The sequence below is a fragment of the Dreissena polymorpha genome, chromosome 4, assembly GCF_020536995.1.
Source record: "Dreissena polymorpha isolate Duluth1 chromosome 4, UMN_Dpol_1.0, whole genome shotgun sequence".
NCBI lineage: Eukaryota > Metazoa > Mollusca > Bivalvia > Myida > Dreissenidae > Dreissena > Dreissena polymorpha.
In genome coordinates this window covers 101,708,953-101,729,057 of record NC_068358.1, presented here as the reverse complement: position 1 = coordinate 101,729,057, position 20,105 = coordinate 101,708,953, and the positions used below count along the sequence as shown (strand labels likewise).

The 20,105-nt window shown below is 37.0% G+C and overlaps 2 protein-coding genes across 4 annotated transcripts in view; one reads left to right on the top strand and one right to left on the bottom strand.

The window, feature by feature from the left end:
* Positions 1–6: 6 nt before the first annotated feature.
* On the top strand, positions 7–7,879 carry LOC127876843 (BLOC-1-related complex subunit 8-like). Of its 2 annotated transcripts, XM_052422332.1 has the most exons (7): positions 7–155; positions 530–619; positions 1,344–1,456; positions 2,362–2,426; positions 3,210–3,317; positions 4,962–5,148; positions 6,515–7,879. In XM_052422332.1, exons 1-6 carry the CDS (start codon positions 107–109, stop codon positions 5,134–5,136), a joined length of 600 nt encoding a protein of 199 aa, XP_052278292.1. In that variant the 5' UTR covers positions 7–106; the 3' UTR covers positions 5,137–5,148; positions 6,515–7,879. The 2 variants fall into 2 exon arrangements, with proteins under 2 accessions (XP_052278292.1, XP_052278293.1); XM_052422333.1 differs by lacking the exon at positions 4,962–5,148.
* Positions 7,322–20,105, bottom strand: part of LOC127876842 (scavenger receptor cysteine-rich type 1 protein M160-like) — a 43,487-nt gene continuing 30,703 nt past the window's right edge. For both annotated transcript variants that reach the window (XM_052422330.1, XM_052422331.1), the window contains 10 exons: positions 19,962–20,066; positions 18,199–18,303; positions 17,132–17,245; positions 14,536–14,701; positions 12,921–13,069; positions 12,043–12,208; positions 11,536–11,696; positions 10,807–11,012; positions 10,306–10,420; positions 7,322–9,968 (listed from right to left, as the gene is read on the bottom strand). In XM_052422330.1, the coding sequence (XP_052278290.1) occupies positions 9,073–9,968; positions 10,306–10,420; positions 10,807–11,012; positions 11,536–11,696; positions 12,043–12,208; positions 12,921–13,069; positions 14,536–14,701; positions 17,132–17,245; positions 18,199–18,303; positions 19,962–20,066 (2,183 nt within the window). In that variant the 3' untranslated portion in view covers positions 7,322–9,072. The remainder of the gene's footprint in view (positions 9,969–10,305; positions 10,421–10,806; positions 11,013–11,535; positions 11,697–12,042; positions 12,209–12,920; positions 13,070–14,535; positions 14,702–17,131; positions 17,246–18,198; positions 18,304–19,961; positions 20,067–20,105) is intronic.

Below are 20,105 nucleotides of genomic sequence, written 5' to 3'. Positions count from 1 at the left end.
CAACCATGTTTAATATTTTATCGCAATAAAAACAACAATATTAATTATCTTAAAATTGTACTCTCCAAAGATTCGCCTCTTAGCAACTAGACCTTTTTAAACTTTGATGGAAAATGCCTTTAGTTATGTAACAAATTCTCCGTCTAGTATGCAAGGTAATTCCAGTTATTGATTGTCAATAACCAGGAGTAATACTCGGATACTTTTTTCGGAAGTTAATTAACTTTACCTGTAATTCAATGACAGCTACGGAGGTTAAATTGTACTGTATATTTTTCATAATTTTCGGTAATTACTGGATTTTTATTTATCATCTCACGCTTGTTTAATAATTACCTTTCAATATGGGTTTACTTTATTTATATATTGTATCGCTAGTTAAATTTTATATTCATGACATCTATTGAAATATTTGTTGAACATTTAATTAGTTTCAATGTTAAGAAAAAATGCAAATTTACAAATTTTGCAAATCCTTCATTTTGTTGTTAGCAAATCTATTGATGTTGTTCCACTGTTGAACATGTAGGCGGAGATAGCCGATACAACAAACTCACACAAGCACAAATGTTCCGCGATGCCAACCCAGATTTGGAATTGGAGGTCAAAACTAAAAAAGGTATTATATATCAATCAACCTTAGATAGTGTTGGACCAATAGCAGTTTGGAAGTTAATTTCAAATACTATGGGTAAATGTAATATATATAGTTCAATTGTGTTTACTATAAAGGCTGAACATAATGTGATTTAGTGCAAATACATATTTTTTTCTGTTTACAGCCAGATTTGTTCTATAGTTCACCTTGAGTAATGATGGCTAATCATATAATTTATTAATGTATTAATTAATCCTATGGCTTTCACATACAGCACGGTTTTAGGTCAAAACGTTGCTGCGAGACCCAACTCATAGGTTTCACCCAGGAGATTGCTGACAATCTAGAACTCTGTCAGCAGTCTGATGTCATCATAATGGATTTCAGTAAAGCCTTTGACAAAGTAGATCACCACAAACTAATCCACAAACTTAAACATCTTGGAATTAATAATGAGGTCTCCTCTTGGGTCCGCTCTTTTCTCCATAACAGGTCACAACAAGTTCTGGTCGAAGGTAAAAGCTCGGATAGGCTACCAGTCCTCTCCGGAGTGCCCCAGGGTTTGGTACTAGGCCCTTGCCTCTTCCTTGCCTACATGAATGACCTACCTGAAAGCATCAAAAGTCGTTTCTATAAGCCTGGCAATCAAGCTAAAATAAATATGTTTAAATTTAAGAATGCATTACTTATTAAGTTACATCATTTAATAATGGCACTTAAGTCTTTAATCTTGTGTTACCCTCAGTGACAGAGAGGATTTCTGAGAGCATGAACATCATTGCTAACGAGCCTTCACTTGCCTTCTTCCGGATTCAAGAACATGTGAGGAAGTGTTTGCCACAGCTGGCAGAAACGAAGGTTCATGAGTGCATTATTGTATTAATTTGTCATTATGTCATTCTCTCCTTATTAAGGGTTTCACGTTTAAACGGTCGCGTTTCGTGTTTTCCTGAAAAACGTTTACAAAAACAATAAATGTTTAAACGACAGTCAATATCAATATAATAAATATTGGGGTGCAAATAACGTATCCGACTAGCCGTACAAAGTATATCGATGAAGAACTCTTGAAATATTTTAATTGATTGACTAGCAAAGTAAAACACTGCGGAAGCATGTTGAAAAGCAATATTTTAACCAAATTATATATTGATTACGTTGTTGCTTGTTAACTGGTTTTTCATTTTATGCGGTCAAACGATATGCACATTGTATTTCATGTGCAAAATACGTGCATTTGTTTCGGAGTGTCGTTTTCGGAAACAGTATTTTTCATCGATTTTACATTATTTACGACGTTCTTTAAATTATTTTTATAGAATGACGATTACACATGTGGTGATACGGATGGTCTGTTTTAAAATATTTTATGGTTTTAATATGACGTAATTGCGCGAATATTCCGGAAATAACTATTTTCATTTTGGAAATGCGATGGTACCGATGCTTTTTAAACGGACATAGGGATACCGTTTAAAAGGTAACGTTTCGTTTATTTCATTTTGGTTAAACATTTAGAAAAATCTGTAAACGTGACACCCTTACTCCTTATACATACAATCTGGTCATGCATAACTTAATCAAACTATTGTGTGAACTATTTCACACATAAACCTGTTGGTATTTTGCCATTAGTATTTTGCCTTGTATTTTCTGGCACAGCTATTGTATCCATTAAAAATTTTGTTCTGTTATTTCAGTTGCAAGCATGCATGTCAATGTATTTTCAGAAGCTTGCAAATTCATTTTTCTCAATGTTTCAGCACGAGGTTCAGGATATACAACAGCAAGTGCAGGGGGCCTGTTTTGATGCAGAATATGCAGCAAAGTATGTTTGATTTTATAATCTACTATAGGCTCTAACATGTTTATATATTTTCTAGAGCTTTTCTGTCTATTTCTATTTAGATATAATTAATATTAGATAGTTAACCATTCATAAGTAATATTTGATTGTATATAGTATACTCCAATTGTTGAAATCAGGATCTACATTATATTCAGATAACCATCTTATATAAACCCCTAACAAAACATTTTAGCTCACTTGTGCAATGCAATTGATGTGAGCTTTTGTGACCAACTTTCTGGTTTTAGGTTGTTTATCAAGTTTCATTAAATTTACTTGTTCTCCTAACTTTGAAACTCTGAAGTGGTGAGGCCCAGAGATTTGGCATTTAGCATATAAAATAATTGTTTGGTGGGCCTCTGTTATTTTTGTATCTTCAAATCACTGGGGTTAAAATTGGCAACGCCCTGGGGGTAACTTGTTTTCTTTATACATGTATTAAGTGAACATTCTGAAAATTTTCAAAACTGCAAGGCCCACAATTTGTGTATATTGCATGTAATATTGTGTACTGGTCCTCTACTAAGTTTTTTCAAATCATGCCCATGGTGTTCAATTTAGCCTTGATTTAAATAGCGTTATATAGCAAAATAAAAATATAAAAAATCTCTGTAACCGCAAGGTAAAAAGTAAACAATTTGGTGTGTAACATCATTAAGTGCTTGTATAGTATATTCACATGGTATATATAATTGTAAGATCATTATGTGGTTGTATAGTATATTTCCATGGTATATGTTATGCCTGCTATTGTATTTGCAGTGCTGTTGAGAGCATGCATAAGAGTGGGGCACATTTCTCCCAGATCAGTGAGCTACTCAGGAATTCTGTCTTCTTCAAGCAACAGATTGACTTTGAGCAGGCAAGAAGGTTGGTAGACAGAATTACAGCTATGCATTGTATGAATGAGTCTCTCCTGGAAAATGGGGCTTAATGTATGGGTGTAAAGTGTCATTCCAGATTAGCTTTAACTGCTAAGAAGAAACTTCCTTTAAATGAAAAAAAACCATAAAACTGAGAGTGTTGTCCCTAATTAGCCTGTGCGGACTGCTCAGCCTTATCTTGGACAACACTTTATGCATAAGCTCAATTTTCTCAAAGCATGACTCAAATGTAAAGCTAAAAAATATTAAGTTAACCTCAGAATTACCTTCATTTATATATGAATTAAAAAACTGTAACCATGCATATAGTATTAGTCTGCATAGTCACTTGAGTGATAGAGTATTAAACCTGAATAATAGAGGAATATGTACACAGACTTAACATTGTTTGAAGCAGATGAGATTATATAAAAGAGTGCCAATATTTGCTAGATATTCACATCCAAGAATTTATATTGGTTTTTAGCTCGGCTGTTTTCAGAGAAAACCGAGGTATTGTCATAGCCTCCTCGTCGTCCGCTGTCCGGGCGTCGTGCTAAAACCTTTACATTGGCTCTAAAATTAAAGTGCTTCCACCTACAACTTTGAAACTTCATATGTACATGCAGCTTGATGAGCTCTACACGCCACACCCATTTTTGGGTCACAAGGTCAAAGGTCAAGGTCACTGTGACCTCTAATATAAAACTTTAACTTTGCCTCTAACATCATAGTGCTTCCACCTACAACTTTGAAACTTCATATGTACATGCACCTTGATGACTTCTACACGCCACACCCATTTTTGGGTCACTAGGTCAGAGGTCAAGGTCAATGTGACCTCTAATATAAAACTTTCACTTTGCCTCAAACATCACAGTGCTTCCACCTACAACTTTGAAACTTCATATGTAGATGCACCTTGATGAGTTCTACACGCCACACCCATTTTGGGTCACTAGGTCAAAGGTCAAGGTCACTGTGACCTCTTAAAAAAAATAATCTGACAAGCTTTCGCAGCCGAGCGTGGCACCCGTTATGCGGTGCTCTTGTTAAAAAAGTGCAGCATTACAATTAAATTTTATCAATTAAAGGTAAGAGAAATGTGTGTGCAACCAAACCTTGTAGTTGGTTGAAAGTTGAAAATACCATATTTGAACCGTATACCATTTAAGAATATCAATTCTTTAAATTGTATATCATTGAAGCAGTTTATCTACATGTAAATGTTTTCTGAACAATGATGATCTTAAAGTGACTTAAATGGCACTTATTGTACAACAGTTAAAAATGATGTAACCAACACGAAGAATGTGTATTTTTATGTGTAATTAAATGATCAATCAAAGCCAACAGTACTTATTATACACTCAGGAAGTAGACACCAAGTTGTCAAGAGACATTTTCATAAAATACTACATTTTTCATAAAGTATTCAGCATACAACATTATAACTTGCAGGCACTGTTCCTTATGATATGTAGTTGTGCATGTGTTCCAAAAGCCCCCTTTTAAGTTGAAACATTCTAAAACATTATGCTACATATCACACCATCAAGGATGTGGGGTATCTATCTTCAATCCTTAACAAGACTCCTTTGTGACTCTCAAGGCATGAATAATACTTCACATGAATAAAATTTGTTTCTAGAGAACAAAAAAAGAACAATCCCAGCATGTATTCTACTGTATCTTCCCCCGATATAAACCTTGCGGCTGCCCCTGGGACAGGGCCTGGAATCCCCCCAGGGGGTAAGGCACAGACCTCTGGGCCCCAGGCAACCTGGTCGGGGGCGGGTGAAGCGGGTCATGTCAGAGCACATTGAATAGCTCAGATGGTACCTGTATATTGTCTGATAGTTGTTGTGATGTGTACTTCTTAGTGATGTGTTACCTATTCAGTTGGGGTGCCTTTTTGAATTTATGCATGCAGTAATCAGTCTCCCTGTTTGTATTTGTTTGTTGTTTAGAAAAATTACACAGACAAGGTGTCAGTCACAAAAAAGCTGTATTCATGTTAAGATTTGTACAATATTTTTTTCCCTTTTCTGATATGAAAATCAAAACTAGAATATATAACATTCTATTAGCTTTCCTGTTACTTACCAGTAAGTGCTATTCATGTTTGTTTTGAATCAAACTCACGATTGTTAATTCATAAAAGAAAAGTTTTATCAGTACCAAGTACAATATGACATGAGTGATTAAATTGTATTGCTGGGTGCCTCTGTAAGTTTTTACATACATTATTACTTTATTTTAACTATTTTAACTCAATGACAGAAATGCTAAAAGCATTGAAGGTCTCATGTTATCAATGCTGGAATAAAGGACGGTATTTATTCAGCTCATCTGAGCATGCTTATTGTGAGCTTTTGTGATCTTCTTTTGTCCACTCTAGAGGCCACATTTATAAGCTGATCTTCATGAAACTTGCTCAGAAAATTTGTTATTGATATCTTGGAAGAGTTCGTAATTGGTTGTCCGATGAAAAACATGGCTGACAAGGGACAGGGCATTTTTCCTTATACGGCTATATTAAAACTGTGTAGAAGTCACATTTGTGGTTCAATCTGTATGAAACTTGGTCAGATTTGTTCTAATGATATCTGGGCCAAGTGCGATAATGGTTCCAGTCCATTAAAAACATGGCTGCCAGGGGGCTGGGCATCTTTCCTTATATGGCTTAAGTAAAACCTTATTAACTCGGGTTCAAAAGCAGTTCAGTTCCATGAAGTCTCAGATGAGCAAACGTGGTCCTCTGGCCCTTTTTTGAGAATGAGGCATTTTGCGGGAGTTGGTGATTTGTTAGAGTTTCACTAGGTTTTTGTATTATTAATGCTGGAATTAAACCAATATGCTGTATTAATGCAAGTGTGGTAGTGAAAATCCTTTTAAGTTGCCACTCTGAAATTATGTTAAAGCAACTCTGAATAAATTAGCTGTTTTTTTTTGTTGAATACCTTTATCTTTTTGTAAAACATTTTTACGGATTTGGTTTTATCGACTGTACATTTGTTTCTTCATCTTACATGTAATAAACCGCTATACATGTACTTGTAAATATTCAGGATTTTTTCACTTTATTAATATTCAATATGTAATGTACTAGTAAAGTGTGCTTTACAGTTTTACAGTGAATGAAGCAGCTAGAAGAACCATGGTAAGAAATGTGTTTAATTTATATTTCCCTTCACATTTTAGCACCTGTGAAGCAGTTGGAAAACCTGCCTCAGAACCTCTTCTATCAGGCGCCGGGAAAGAATTGAGCTCTGTCGTCCAAACATAAGACAGTGACTGTCCAATTGAAGTGTTGTTAATAGGATATGAGCCGGGCTTTGTGAAAAGGTGATTTAATGCATGTGGGTAAAATATCTTCCCTGATCAGCCTGTGTAGCCTTTGCCGACTGCACATGCTAATCTGGGACGACACTTTACCCGCATGCATTAAACCCCCTTTTCACATAGCACAGCCCGTATATGTTTTGATGTTTTGTAAATTTGTCTGTTTTATATATTAAAAATTCTGCATAAAGGGGAAGTTGTTTATGTTTTAAGCTCATCTAGCTGAGCTTGATGACAATAATAGAGGCCATGTTTTTCCTTAAATCTTGATTTAACTTTGCCATAATGTTTATTGAACTACACCTTGGTAGAGTTCAAATCCGGGTCACATGTGTTAAAAAGCTAGGTCATCAGGTCAAAGCAAAAAAGAAAGAAAAAATTATAAACAGTTTTAGAAGCCATCATGGCTCTCTTGTTGGTGTTTTCTTTTAATTGGCATGAGATGTGAAATTAGTTTGTCAACAATCATAGTCATATTAAGTATGGTTCAGAGAGAATATTTGTTTAACTAATTCACTTATTCTTCTGTCTTTGAACACAAATGAGCCTCATTCTGTGAAAATGGGGTTTAATGCGTTTGGGTTAAGTGTTGTCCCACTAATCAGGGTTGACTCTTTCTGCATTTATTGTATTTTTCGTTTAAAAGGAGACTTTTTTCGACAAAAATCCAGTTTGTGCGGAAAGTGTCGTCCCTGATTAACCTGTGTTGCCTACACAGGCTAATTTCTGACAATAGTTTATGCAAAGGCATTGATTAAGCCCCCTTTCCACAGAAAAACTGTCCATTATGCTCAAAGATGGAAGAATGCTTAAACAATGTTCTGTCCATTTGTTGGTTGCTTTCTGCTTTTGTAGATCATGTTAGGTAACGTTACTATGTGTGCAATATTGTGATATCTAGTTTTTTTATGCGCCCGGTAGGGTGGCATATAGCAGTTGAACTGTCCGTCAGTCTGTCTGTCTGTCAGTCTGTGCGTCCTTCCGAAAACCTTTACATTGGCCATAACTTTTGCAATATTGAAGATAGCAACTTGATATTTGGCATGCATGTGTATCTCATGGAGCTGCACATTTTGAAAGGTCAAGATCATCATTCAAGGTCAAATATATGGCTTCAAAGCGGCGAAATAGGGGGCATTGTGTTTCTGACAAACACATCTCTTGTTTCAAATCTATTTCATATTTGATGTATTGTTACTCAATAAATGAAATGTAAAATTGGTACAGATTGTCACTTGTTAATATCAGCTAATCAGGATTGCATGAAGTAGCCAAGCCATGGATGAATAACTTATTTGTTATGAATACTTACCGATATTTAGAGGTCATTATGAACAGTTATTCAAACCCATATTTACAAACTCTTGGAGTACTCTTTCTCCAAGTTTTTTAGTAACTGCAATATATTTGAAATCTAAGTGCAATGCAATTTATAGAGAATATTTGTTTGCTTTGGGGGTAATACCTTGCATTAGTTTTTATCTGTAAAGTTAGAAAATAAATATTTTGATGCGCACCTTTGCTTGAAAAATGTGTAAAGAAATATTCAAATCACATTAAAATTTTCATAAATGTTTTGTCAAGCTAGTGAGAAATTATATCAGGAATTATCTCCAATAATTTTTCAATATTTCATAACTTACTTTAAATTAAAACAAGGTATCAAAGAATAGATGTCTTGATGAAAAAATATCTTAAAATGAAGACGACTCTTAAATGTATATATTCAATATGATTTTTTAAGTATTAATGTTTAAATTCATTGTAGGCATGCTGGACGTGACACATTCATGTGAACAAGTTATTGACAGATCAACAGGCTTTGATTGGAAATGCGTTGAATCATTCAGACAAAATGGACTTCATTATGATTGTTATCGAGATGTCTTGTGAAAACATTCATTTATGATTAACATTGTTTGTGGAAGATTGACCTAAGATGGCATGGTTATAATTCTAATAGCGATCATTTTTTCTCTACATGCTTAGTTATATAAAATGGGGACATTCAAAAGGAAACCAACATATGCTATACAGAGGTGTTTTTATATGTGTGTTGAGTACAGAAGTGTCTGTCTAGCCTGGTAGGAAGTGGGTTTTTTCATTAATGAAAAAATAATACAGTGTATTAAAAGGCAAAACTAAATTGTTATTTTACAGAATGGATAAATTCTCCTCATTCTGGGAAAACTGGGCTTAATGCATGTGCGTAAAGTGTCATTCAAGATTTGCCTGTGCAGTCCAAACAGACTTATCATGGTGTTAAGAAGCGACCTTCTTTAGATGACAAATGCCATATAAGCTGAGAGTATCATCCCTGATTAGCCTGTGCTAACTGCACAGGCTTATCTGGGATTACATTTTTTGCTAATGAATTAAGCCCAGATTTTCCAGACAGCTGCTCATATAAAAGTTGATTATGTCACAGAACTTGTAGGAGATAACACGTTTGTCTGCTCTGACAAGGTGAGGTTGTGGTTGCCATAGTCGCTGAACTCTGTTATACCATGAGTTGCCTCCCTTTTAAGATCTCCACCATCAGTTGTCCCCTTTTTCTGATTTCCATAATAAGTGGTCCCACTTGTCTGATCTCCATCAAGAGTGGTCCCCCTTGTCTGATCTCCACCAAGAGTGGTCCCCCTGGTCTGATCTCCACCAAGAGTGGTCCCCCTTGTCTGATCACCACTTCCAGTATCTGCACTTTTGGTGAACCGAATCATTCGCGAATCCCTAATCTGTTCGTAACCACTTGTGTCAGACAGATCATTGGTGCAGCGTTCGTGGTTTGAAGTTTCGGGGCTAACATGCTGATCGTTATTTGCCTCATAACTTGGGTGTGACAATACCACATAGTCTCTGATTTCACTTTGTCTTAGTTTATCATAATGCGAAAAAGGAACTTCACTTGTCCTTGTATTATGGTTAACACATTTATTCATCATTTCCTCTTTCATGTGATCTGGTGTAATATGTATTGCAGGCTGGTCGAATCTCTCATATGCTGGGTTATTAACCCCATGTATAACATTGGCCACCTCTGTATTTCCGCGCCGCGAGTAACTGGCCCGCACCACCTCTGGTGTTGGCACACCATGCAGGGGGTTCGACGCATGTAGACTGCTGTCCATGTGCTCCTGAACTATCGTGTTGTCAAACTTGAGCTTAGAGTCGTCCTGTTTCTTGTTTCGTCTGTGGCGTCGATAAATGCAGAAGACTGTAACCGCTATGGAGATAAGGATGACAAACACTATGACAGCTATGATCACCGGCAAGGCATTGAATCCCTGCTGTATTTGCTTTGATGAGGGGGCCTCTGAAATTTAAGAACACAGATTTTTTGATGGATTGAAACCTTAAATCAGCCGCTTTCTGGGAAAACTGGGCTTAACGCATGTGCACTACGCCCATGCTAATCAGGGACAACACCTTCAATCTAAACTGGATTTAAGCTAATGAAAAATTTCCTTTAAACAAAAAATCTATAAAAGCGGAATAAATAGTCCCTGATTAGCCTGTGGGAACAAAACAGGCTGATCTGGTGGGACACTTTATTCACATGCATTAAGCCTAATTCTCCCAGAGAGAGGCTATCATTGACAGGAGTGGAAATGCTCATGTTTGTAAAAAAAAAAACGAAGAATATTTAATACCAGTAGATTTGAGAAGACTAAATCCATAGCAGACAACGGAGGCATAGTCCATGTTGTGACATTGTTGTGGCTTGAGACAGTCTCGCACGTCTTTTTCACCACCAGAGCACATCACCTTTAAGAAGAAGATATAGGGTGAAAACATAGTGAGAAATATTAACATCAACATTAACAATGCATTGGAACTTGATGATTAATGATTCCATCGTGAACTGAGTTTACAGTTTGCTAATAATAAACTCCACTCAAAGCAATAGTAAAAGAAACATTTTGTATTCATGCCTTTGTTAATAAAGCTGTACTAAAACACCTACAATTGCAATACAATCTGCTTTCAATATAAAAACCTGTTTGGTACCACAAGAAAACAAAAGTAAAACATTAGTACATTAGTAAAATGTTAGCCCTCTCCCCCCAAAAAAACAACAAATCAAAAACATTGGTGGGTTTTCCCTGTCAAGTAATATTACTGGCAAGCCAAGAAAACAACAACTTTGTAACCTTGTGAGTGGTAAGCAGTGAATATTCCAGCATGCCATACTGGTTGCAGCATTCCGCATGCCCGTCTAGAAATCCCAGCTCACGACAAACAACTCCTGCCGAAGTGTCGTTAAAACCATCAGCACATACGAGATTCCACTGATCTCTGTCATACAGCAGCACGGCACCCTTGTTCGTCTCTCTGCCAACTCCAGTAGATAGACGTACTGGAAGAGTTGTATTTAACCTTGTTCTGAGAAAACTGGGCATGTGCATATAGTGTCTTGTATAGTTTGCACAGGCTAATTAGGGGCAACACTTTCCGCTTTTATGGAATTTTTTGTTTCAAGGGAATCTCTTCTAAACAATTTTCCAGTGTAGATGGAAAGAGTCATCCCTGATTAGCCTGTGTGGACTGCACATGACACTTAATACACATACATTAAGCCTAGTTTTTTCCAGATTTGTGCTTTCATTATTTGAACCTTATTCTGGGAAAACAAAGCTTCATGCATGTGTGTTAAATGTCATCCCAAATTAGCCTGTATAGTATGCACAGGCTAAGCAGGGACAACGCTTTCCTCCTAAAATGGGTTTTCACTAAAAATAGACTTCCTTTAAATTAAAAATACCTTAAAAAAAGAAATTTGTAACTCTGATAAGCATTTGCGGACTGCACAGGCTAACATAGGATGACACTTTACACACATGCATTAAGCCCCATTTATCTAAAGGGCTCCTCATTTGTACCTGAAGTGTAGCAGAACGCCCCTGCATCCATCTCATGTCTTGCACAAGCTGAGGTGGTGGCAGCTACCCAACCTGATGAGCGACACTGGCTGAGGGAGCTCTCCCCTCCCAGACAGTCTATGTTGGCCTCCCACACTGCACCAGTCAGGGCTGGCACAAACCTTCAATAGAAGTAGTATTTAGATGCACGTACAGCTCCTTGTTTTGTCAGTAGAATTAAATTTTACGTCATCCCTAAAAGAGTTTACCATTTATTGATGATAACAAAAACATTACAAGCTATTTTTTTAACGAATTTGTTCAAGATTTAAAATGAAATTATGAAGAATGATGATAAAATACAATAATGGACTAAATTGCGAATGAATGACATTTCTGGACATGTTAATTGGCAATCCTATCTTAAGCAATTCAATGATTGACATTGTGTGGTTATGATATTGGTTGTCATTTTATGTATATGAACACATGGATCGTGAATCTAAGATGATAGGCATAATATCTAACCTCCCCTGATAAGCCTGGCCTGTTTGGAATTCGAGCATTCTACAGAGCACATGAGCCTCTATGTCATCCCAGTGGAGGCTGCATAGTGACCGCCAGTCACCAGCCATTGATACCTCTACACGCCCGTACCGGGTCTCATTAGACCCACCCAGGCGGTAGAAGACACCTGTAGGTAATGTACTATAATCTATAATATGCAGTTTTTATACATGTAACATACAAATGAGCCTTTCTCTGGGAAAACTGGGTTTAATGCATGTGCTTAAAGTGTTGTCCCAGATAAGCCTATGCATTTGTACAGGCTAATTATGGATAACATTTTATATTGTTTTGTACAAAACCTGAATGATAAAAAAGTTTGGCCATCTTACAACCCCATTTTTGGACATTAAAAGAAACAGAGTATACATATAAACATTTATAAAGTATTCGGAATGTAAAAGTATTGTGGTTCACTATTAACTTAGAAGAAATAGATGTTTATTGGATTCACCAGAATTTTAATTAACAACTGCATGAGCCAATTAACTATTGGTAAACAAAATAAAAAAAACTTCACAAACTGTACATTTTGTTACCAAATTGAATAGGTAATTAAGCCATATGTTGCCATGGCTCTTGACCAGCCTGGGCTATGTGTTCTTTTTTTAAATCACACAAGGTTTTGTGGTCTCATTCACTGATATGTTGGCTCCTGACCCGACTGCACAGATGCCCAGGCTAGTATTGAGAAACACTGGCCGCATATGGCTTAAGACCCATTTTCACATGATGCGGGTGATATGTTAATGTGTACCTTATGCAACACTTCTACAGTCATCTGCCAAACAAATGAATCTGAGTACAAAAAAGTGAATTACTGTATGTAATAATGTTACCATCATTGTTATAGCAGATAACTCCAGCGTGACTCTGCAGGCTTTGGCACCCTCTGACCTTTCCAAGGTAATTCATCCTACAGTGGGTTAATCGTGTCTCGTTACCTATACAACTGATGTTTGACATCCAATATGGACCTGATTTCGTTCTGAAATGTAATCGGGACTGCATTGAATCCTTAAACAATTCACAATGCAAAAAATATATTAAGTTCAAAGAAATTTTAAAAAACTTCTTGATTAGTTCTTTGTAGCATTTTACAAACATCTTTAACTTTTAAGGTTTGATATAATAAAAATAAAGATCATCTAGAGTTAATCTTTAAACTACTGCTTAATAATTTCAATGCTAGCAAAGTGACACATTCAAATGTTAAAAAATTAGCTCTGTTAAGAATCTTGTGAACAACAAAAATATATTGCAATATAAATAGCATAACCAAATCTCAAGAATTTATTTTTACTAAATAACATTCACATCAAACTTTTGTATCTTACTTACAAAATTTCTGCACAGACAATCATTTTTATCACATCTCAACCTGTTTTTTCCAAAAAAAGTGAAATTCAAAAATAAAATACAAATTAGCTCTTGCATAGACTATTAAGGGACAACACTTTTATCATTATTGCATTTTCGGTTAAAAGAGACTATTTTAAACAAAAAATTCCTAAATAGCCGAAAGTCTTGTTCCTTATAAGCCTGTGCAGTTTGCACAGGCTATTCTAGGAGGACACTTTAAGCTCATGCATTATGCCCATTACCCATTAAGCTCATGCATTATGCCCATTACCCAGAACAAGGCTCAAATAACTCGCCAGGCAGCATTGTATGCTATCAGTGAAATTATTTTCAGTGAAATATATGGGCTTAATAATGTGGACAGGGACAACATTTTCCGTCGTAATTAGTTTTTTTATTAAAAGAGACTTCTTTTAAACAAAAAATTCCTTAAAAGCAGAAAGTGTTACCCTGATTGGCCTGTGCAAAGTGCACAGGCTAATCTGAAAGGACACTTGATGCATATGCATGAAGCCCTGTTTTCCCAGACAGAGGCTCAGATAAGCCCATTACCTGACAGCATTGTATGCTATCCCCCATTACCTGACAGCATTGTATGCTATCCCCCATTACCTGACAGCATTGTATGCTATCCCCCATTACCTGACAGCATTGTATGCTATCCCCCATTACCTGACAGCATTGTATGCTATCCCCCATTACCTGACAGCATTGTATGCTATCCCCCATTACCTGACAGCATTGTATGCTATCCCCCATTACCTGACAACTGTGTATGCTATCCCCCATTACCTGACAGTATTGTATGCTATCCCCCATTACCTGACAGCATTGTATGCTATCCCCCATTACCTGACAGCATTGTATGCTATCCCCCATTACCTGACAGCATTGTATGCTATCCCCCATTACCTAACAGCATTGTATGCTATCCCCCATTACCTGACAGCATTGTATGCTAGCCCCCATTACCTGACAGCATTGTATGCTATCCCCCATTACCTGACAGCATTGTATGCTATCCCCCATTACCTGACAGCATTGTATGCTATCCCCCATTACCTGACAGCATTGTATGCTAGCCCCCATTACCTGACAGCATTGTATGCTATCCCCCTGGAGTAACCAAGCTCCTGACAAGCCACATTTGCCTCTCTGTCCCCCCACCCATCAAAACACACGCTGCCTTGGATACCGAGGTATGTCACGGTCAGGTGTCCAATGTAGCTGTCAGCAGACGGCAGGCTTAATGTATAGTCTGAAACATTAAGCTGAAGATGTAGTTTATTAAATGATTTTCATTGACAAACAGAATTATATTAATCTTCTTCTCAATCCCCGCTAAACTGTCTGGAGTCTGGAGGCAAGGATGAACTAGGTTGTCTTCTGTCGAGCCTCCACCTGTCTGAGAACAATTTTGGAAGCACTTGATGTTTTGCGGTGCTGCTGTGTGAAAAGGTAATTATTGCTTCCAGAACTGACAAAGCATCTGTTAGGAAGACTATCTTTGAGTCTCAGTAAAAACCTTTTTATTTTAACTTGATTGGCTGCATAGAAAGCTTAGGTCTATTTGAATAGCTCTCGAGTCTGTTTCCTGGGACTAGAAACAGTACTTGATGTCTATGGGGGAAATCTAAAGAACGCTCCCATAGTGGGGATCTAATCCGTGACCTCCAGATCGCAAGGCTAACACCATATCTACAACACCTCTGCGACCTAAAGCATAATTTAGGAAGACTATCTGGGAGTCTAGGTCTATTTTGTTACTGATGATGTCTTCTTGATCTGCTTCAAGGCTTTGCATTCCCTTCTTATATGTTGTGGAGGAATGCTCGTGATCTGTTCCATCTCTCTAATTGGTGATGATCCAACAAAATCTGTCAAGAGTCTGCTAGTGGGACTGCCAGTAGGCATCAAAGAGCTAGAGACATATTCTAGGTGAGGCCTTTTTACACTCCCTCAGTCTGTGTCTTGCCTACGTACCCCGGACCAAGGCCTCTCAATAGCCTAACCTAACATAATAACTGAGCAGGATTCCGGTGACCGGTTGTCTTACGTTAATGCTGTACGCTTACTCGTCGACGCCTTGCTCTATCTCTAGCAACTTCAAAGCAAGGCACCGATGATGGGCCGAACTGGAATACCCATAAGCCCATTTGTCTCTGTCATGTTTACACACTCAATAACTCTAACAATAATAACTGAGCACGGCACCGATGATGGGCTGAACTGGAATACCAATAAGCCCATTTGTCTCTGTCTTGTTTACACACTCAATACCTCTAATGATAATAACTGAGCAGGGCACCGATGACGGGCCGAACTGGAATAACCATAAGTCCATTTGATTGTGATCTGCTTTCACACAAAAGGTCATGGCCATGGACAGGCTGACATATCGCATAGCAAAACTCACACACTTAAATGACGGAGGGTACTCCTAATAAGCTTATCATTAGGCTAAATGCCCACTATGGATGAACTTTAATAAAACGCTATAGATAACAAAATCAGGGTTCCGCAAGACCCTCTTTCTTTCCCTATGTTAAGATGTAACCAGCTGCAGACTAAGCAATAAGGGACAAGCACGAAGTGGGAACATTGGTCCACCTCATCTACCTATAGTGCTCCCCTAACAAAGAGTGTATTGTGTATATCAAGTGTAAATAATGTTTGATTTCAATATGAATTTATTTAAAGATTCCAAATGTAGGTATAAATATATTACTATTTTGGGTAGAGCATGTCAGCGGGGCACCTGCCGAATTTCCATCCCTTCTGTGTGCTTTGGCTTTGATGACATGACATACTTTATATTACATAAAGAAGAATGGTGGCTGTTTTTTTCCTTTCTATAGCATGCTCTCTCCTATTTTTTATGTTATTTGCTTTACATGATATTTGTTTTATTGGCGGTGAGTAAGCAGTATACTTTAGGAAGGAAACTGTATACTCTTAACTAACAACCCACTAACATTTCTGAAAAGTGTTATGAGGCAAATTGAAAATGCTCTCAACCTCTTAAAAGGTTTTATAATAGGTGTTCGGTGCATGGCCAAGTCACTTTAACACTATCAATACGTCATAAAACATAATTTTTCATCATTTTGCCAAACAAACAAATTCTGATATAATATATATACACATTATATATATAAACATTATATCAGAATTTTTGTTTGTGTCAAAATGATGAAAAATGTTGTTTTATGACATATTGATAGTGTTAAAGTGACTTGGCCACGCGCCCAACAAATGTAGGTTTTATCAATGTTTTATCCAATTTTTAAAATCAAAGGGATGATTCTGAAAACATCTCCAATTCAATCAATTAAAACATGTCACCACTGATTCACTCAGGCATACCACTATCACACTGACTATCTCTCACCCATCATTATAGGATTATAAAGTAAAAAATATTAACCCTTTACCACTGAGATACATCTTTTGACGCATGTGCAGTCCCTGAGAAAGTTTAATTTAATTAAACTTTTCTTACTAGATTCAAACTTTTAAGGCTTCATTTCCAAATCTTAGCTACTGATGAGCAGCAAACAGCATAAAACCTGAACAGACTGCAAGTTACTCGCAGGCTATTCTGGTTTAATGCTGTTTGCACAAAGCCATTTTCACTTTGCTTTTGAGTGGGAAAGGGTTATAAATCCTCTGCTACATCATGACCAACCTGTTGGCACTGTTCCTGTGGAGCACACCACTGCTGCATAATTACGTTGACACATCTGCCCTTGACCTTCAGACACTTTATTATATCTGCAGTCTGTAAAGTGATTTTCTGTACCTAAATAATAAATTCACATTTCTTACAATGTTTATTTCAATTGGTACATCAATCAAATTTATTTTTAAACCTCAATATATAGTAGTTTTTTAATCAACGTTCAGAAAACATGTGATAGATCTCTGTTTTTTGTAAAATTGATGTGTTCATACTATTTTGGTGTTGACAAATAACAAATTACTTTCAAATCATACAGCAAATTTTATAACAACAAGCAAATTCGTTGAATTGATATCCCCTGCCAATATGCTTCTGGACACTCATACCAAGTTTCAATGAAATCCGCCCAAGCACTTCCAAGATATGGCTCCGGACACACAAAAAAGCATTTTTTCAAGATACAAAGGGCCATAACTCTGTTATTAACTGATGGTGAACAATGCCATTTGGCGTGCATCATCCTCTTATCTATATACATACTCATACCAAGTTTCAATGAAATCCGCCAAAGCACTTCCAAGATATGGCTCCGGACGGATGTAAAGACGGAAGGACGGACGGACAACGCCAAAACAATGTCCCTCAGCCTATGGTGGGGGATAATTATATGTCAAGCCTTAACATTTCTTTACATGGAACTGTGTTTAATATTTACTTCAAACAGGAATAATGGGCATTAAATGAGCCACTCTCTGGGGAAATCTGGCTTAATGCATGTGCGTTAAGTATCATCCCAGATTAGCCTGAGCAGTCCAAACAGGCTAATCAGGGACCACACTGTCCATCTTGACTGATGTTTTGTTAAGAAGAGAGTTCCTTCAAACAAAGAATTACTTAAAATGTGCAGTCCACACAAGATAATCATGGACAACAATCTCTGCTCATTTAAGTCTGATTTTTTTTAGAGCATTGCTAAACTATGTACCGGTCAAGTCAACTGCATCTGGTAATTATAATAAATCGACCAATTGCAATCAATAATCTTCAGATTTAAAATAGAAACAAATACATACCAGTACAATTCACATCTGACCAGATTGCTGCGTAGTCTAGGACACCAAACGGTGAACAACACAAGACCAATCCCCTCTCATAGCCGAGCTCTTTGCACACAACACCTGTAGGATAGCATGGGGATTAATTCATATCTGAAAAGTGTTGCCCCATATTAGCCAGTTTTGTATGCACAGGTAATTATGAATGACATGTTACGCTTAAACTGTATATATATAAATTTTATATAAGACAAGATTTCCTTTTAATTAAAAATACCTTAAAAGTGAAGAGTGTCGTCCCTGATAAGCCAATGTGGACTCCAAAAGCTAATCTGGGACGACACTTACGCACAGAACAAGGCTCTAATAAAGTGTATTTAGGCATCGCTGGAATCAGTTGTAATATATTTGGGCATCGCGGGAATCAGTTGTAATATATTTAGGCATCGCTGGAATCAGTTGTAATATATTTAGGCATCGCTGGAATCAGTTGTAATATATTTAGGCATCGCTGGAATCAGTTGTAATATATTTGGGCATCGCGGGAATCAGTTGTAATATATTTAGGCATCGCTGGAATCAGTTGTAATATATTTAGGCATCGCTGGAATCAGTTGTAATATATTTAGGCATCGCTGGAATCAGTTGTAATATATTTAGGCATCGCTGGAATCAGTTGTAATATATTTAGGCATCGCTGGAATCAGTTGTAATATATTTAGGCATCGCTGGAATCAGTTGTAATATATTTAGGCATCGCTGGAATCAGTTGTAATATATTTTTTTCATCTTGATTGCACTAAAAGCCTTTGGTTGATTGAGACACTATTGAGGCTGTTTCCTCGATGAAACCAGTATTTTAAGAGAAGAGAGTTGTGCGCGAACTGATTACCTCCTGATTTCCATATATACATCATATCCTCTATGCCACAGGGACTTTTTGACCTTGTGTTGAGTGTGACATTGTTACATCTGCTTGTCATTTTTATGTTAGATAAATTTCATTCTCAAAATTTCACATAATGTAACAGTAATTATGACACTAACACAATATAGGTCGCCATGGATTAGTGCATATAGTGTCCGCTTAGTGACCGGGTTTGATCCCCACTATGGGTGCGTTCTTTAGATCGCCCCATAGACACCAAGTACTGGTACTAGTCACAGGAAAGGGACTCGAGAGTTTTTCAAACAAGCCTTGGGCTTTCTATGCAATTGAGCTAAAATAAATAGGTTTAAATTAATCATCACACGCACACAATAAAGGTTTCAGTGTCAAAGAGTGTACTGCATCTGAAATTCATGTGTGCAAAACATGTGTGCACAGAGAAGGCATTACATTGTTTGACACAGGAACACTTTTACACCATTATTGTTACATTGTTACAGACCCACACCATGAGGCAGACATTTCTACACCAGTTCATTGAACTAACATTGGGAAATGCCACATACATATGAGCCTCAGTCTAGGAAAACAGAGCTTAATGCAAGTGTATAAATAATTTGATGTTGTTTTTTTTCATTTAAAGTTAGTCAATGTTGAGCAAAAGTGTATGCAAAAAGTGTTGTACCTAATTAGCCTGTGTGAACAACTCTTTATGCACATACATAAAGCCCCATTGTCCCAGACCCAGAGGGAGGTTCATAGTGAGTAGCTTTAAACAGGACATTCTGAATATTGTGATACACAATCAATGCAACAAATTTAGACCCAATTTTGCAATATAACCTTAAATTCTATGAATGCATAAGGGACATTTTTAACTGGATATACTTGCCTGCATCGTTTTCATAAAAGTTGTCAGCACACACAAGCCCCTGACGTGTGCCATCTGTTACCAGGACTGCACCATAGAAGCTGGGGTCACCACCAACTAGACGTACTGCGAGTAATTACATGTATTATATCTATAATATGTGCC

Coding starts and splice junctions, on each gene's coding strand:
- LOC127876843 (XM_052422332.1), top strand. CDS start 107: ATGGAAAATGCCTTTAGTTATGTAACAAATTCTCCGTCTAGTATGCAA. Junction 156..529: donor TTCTCCGTCTAGTATGCAAG/GTAATTCCAGTT, acceptor TTGAACATGTAG/GCGGAGATAGCCGATACAAC. Junction 1,457..2,361: donor CACAGCTGGCAGAAACGAAG/GTTCATGAGTGC, acceptor TCAATGTTTCAG/CACGAGGTTCAGGATATACA.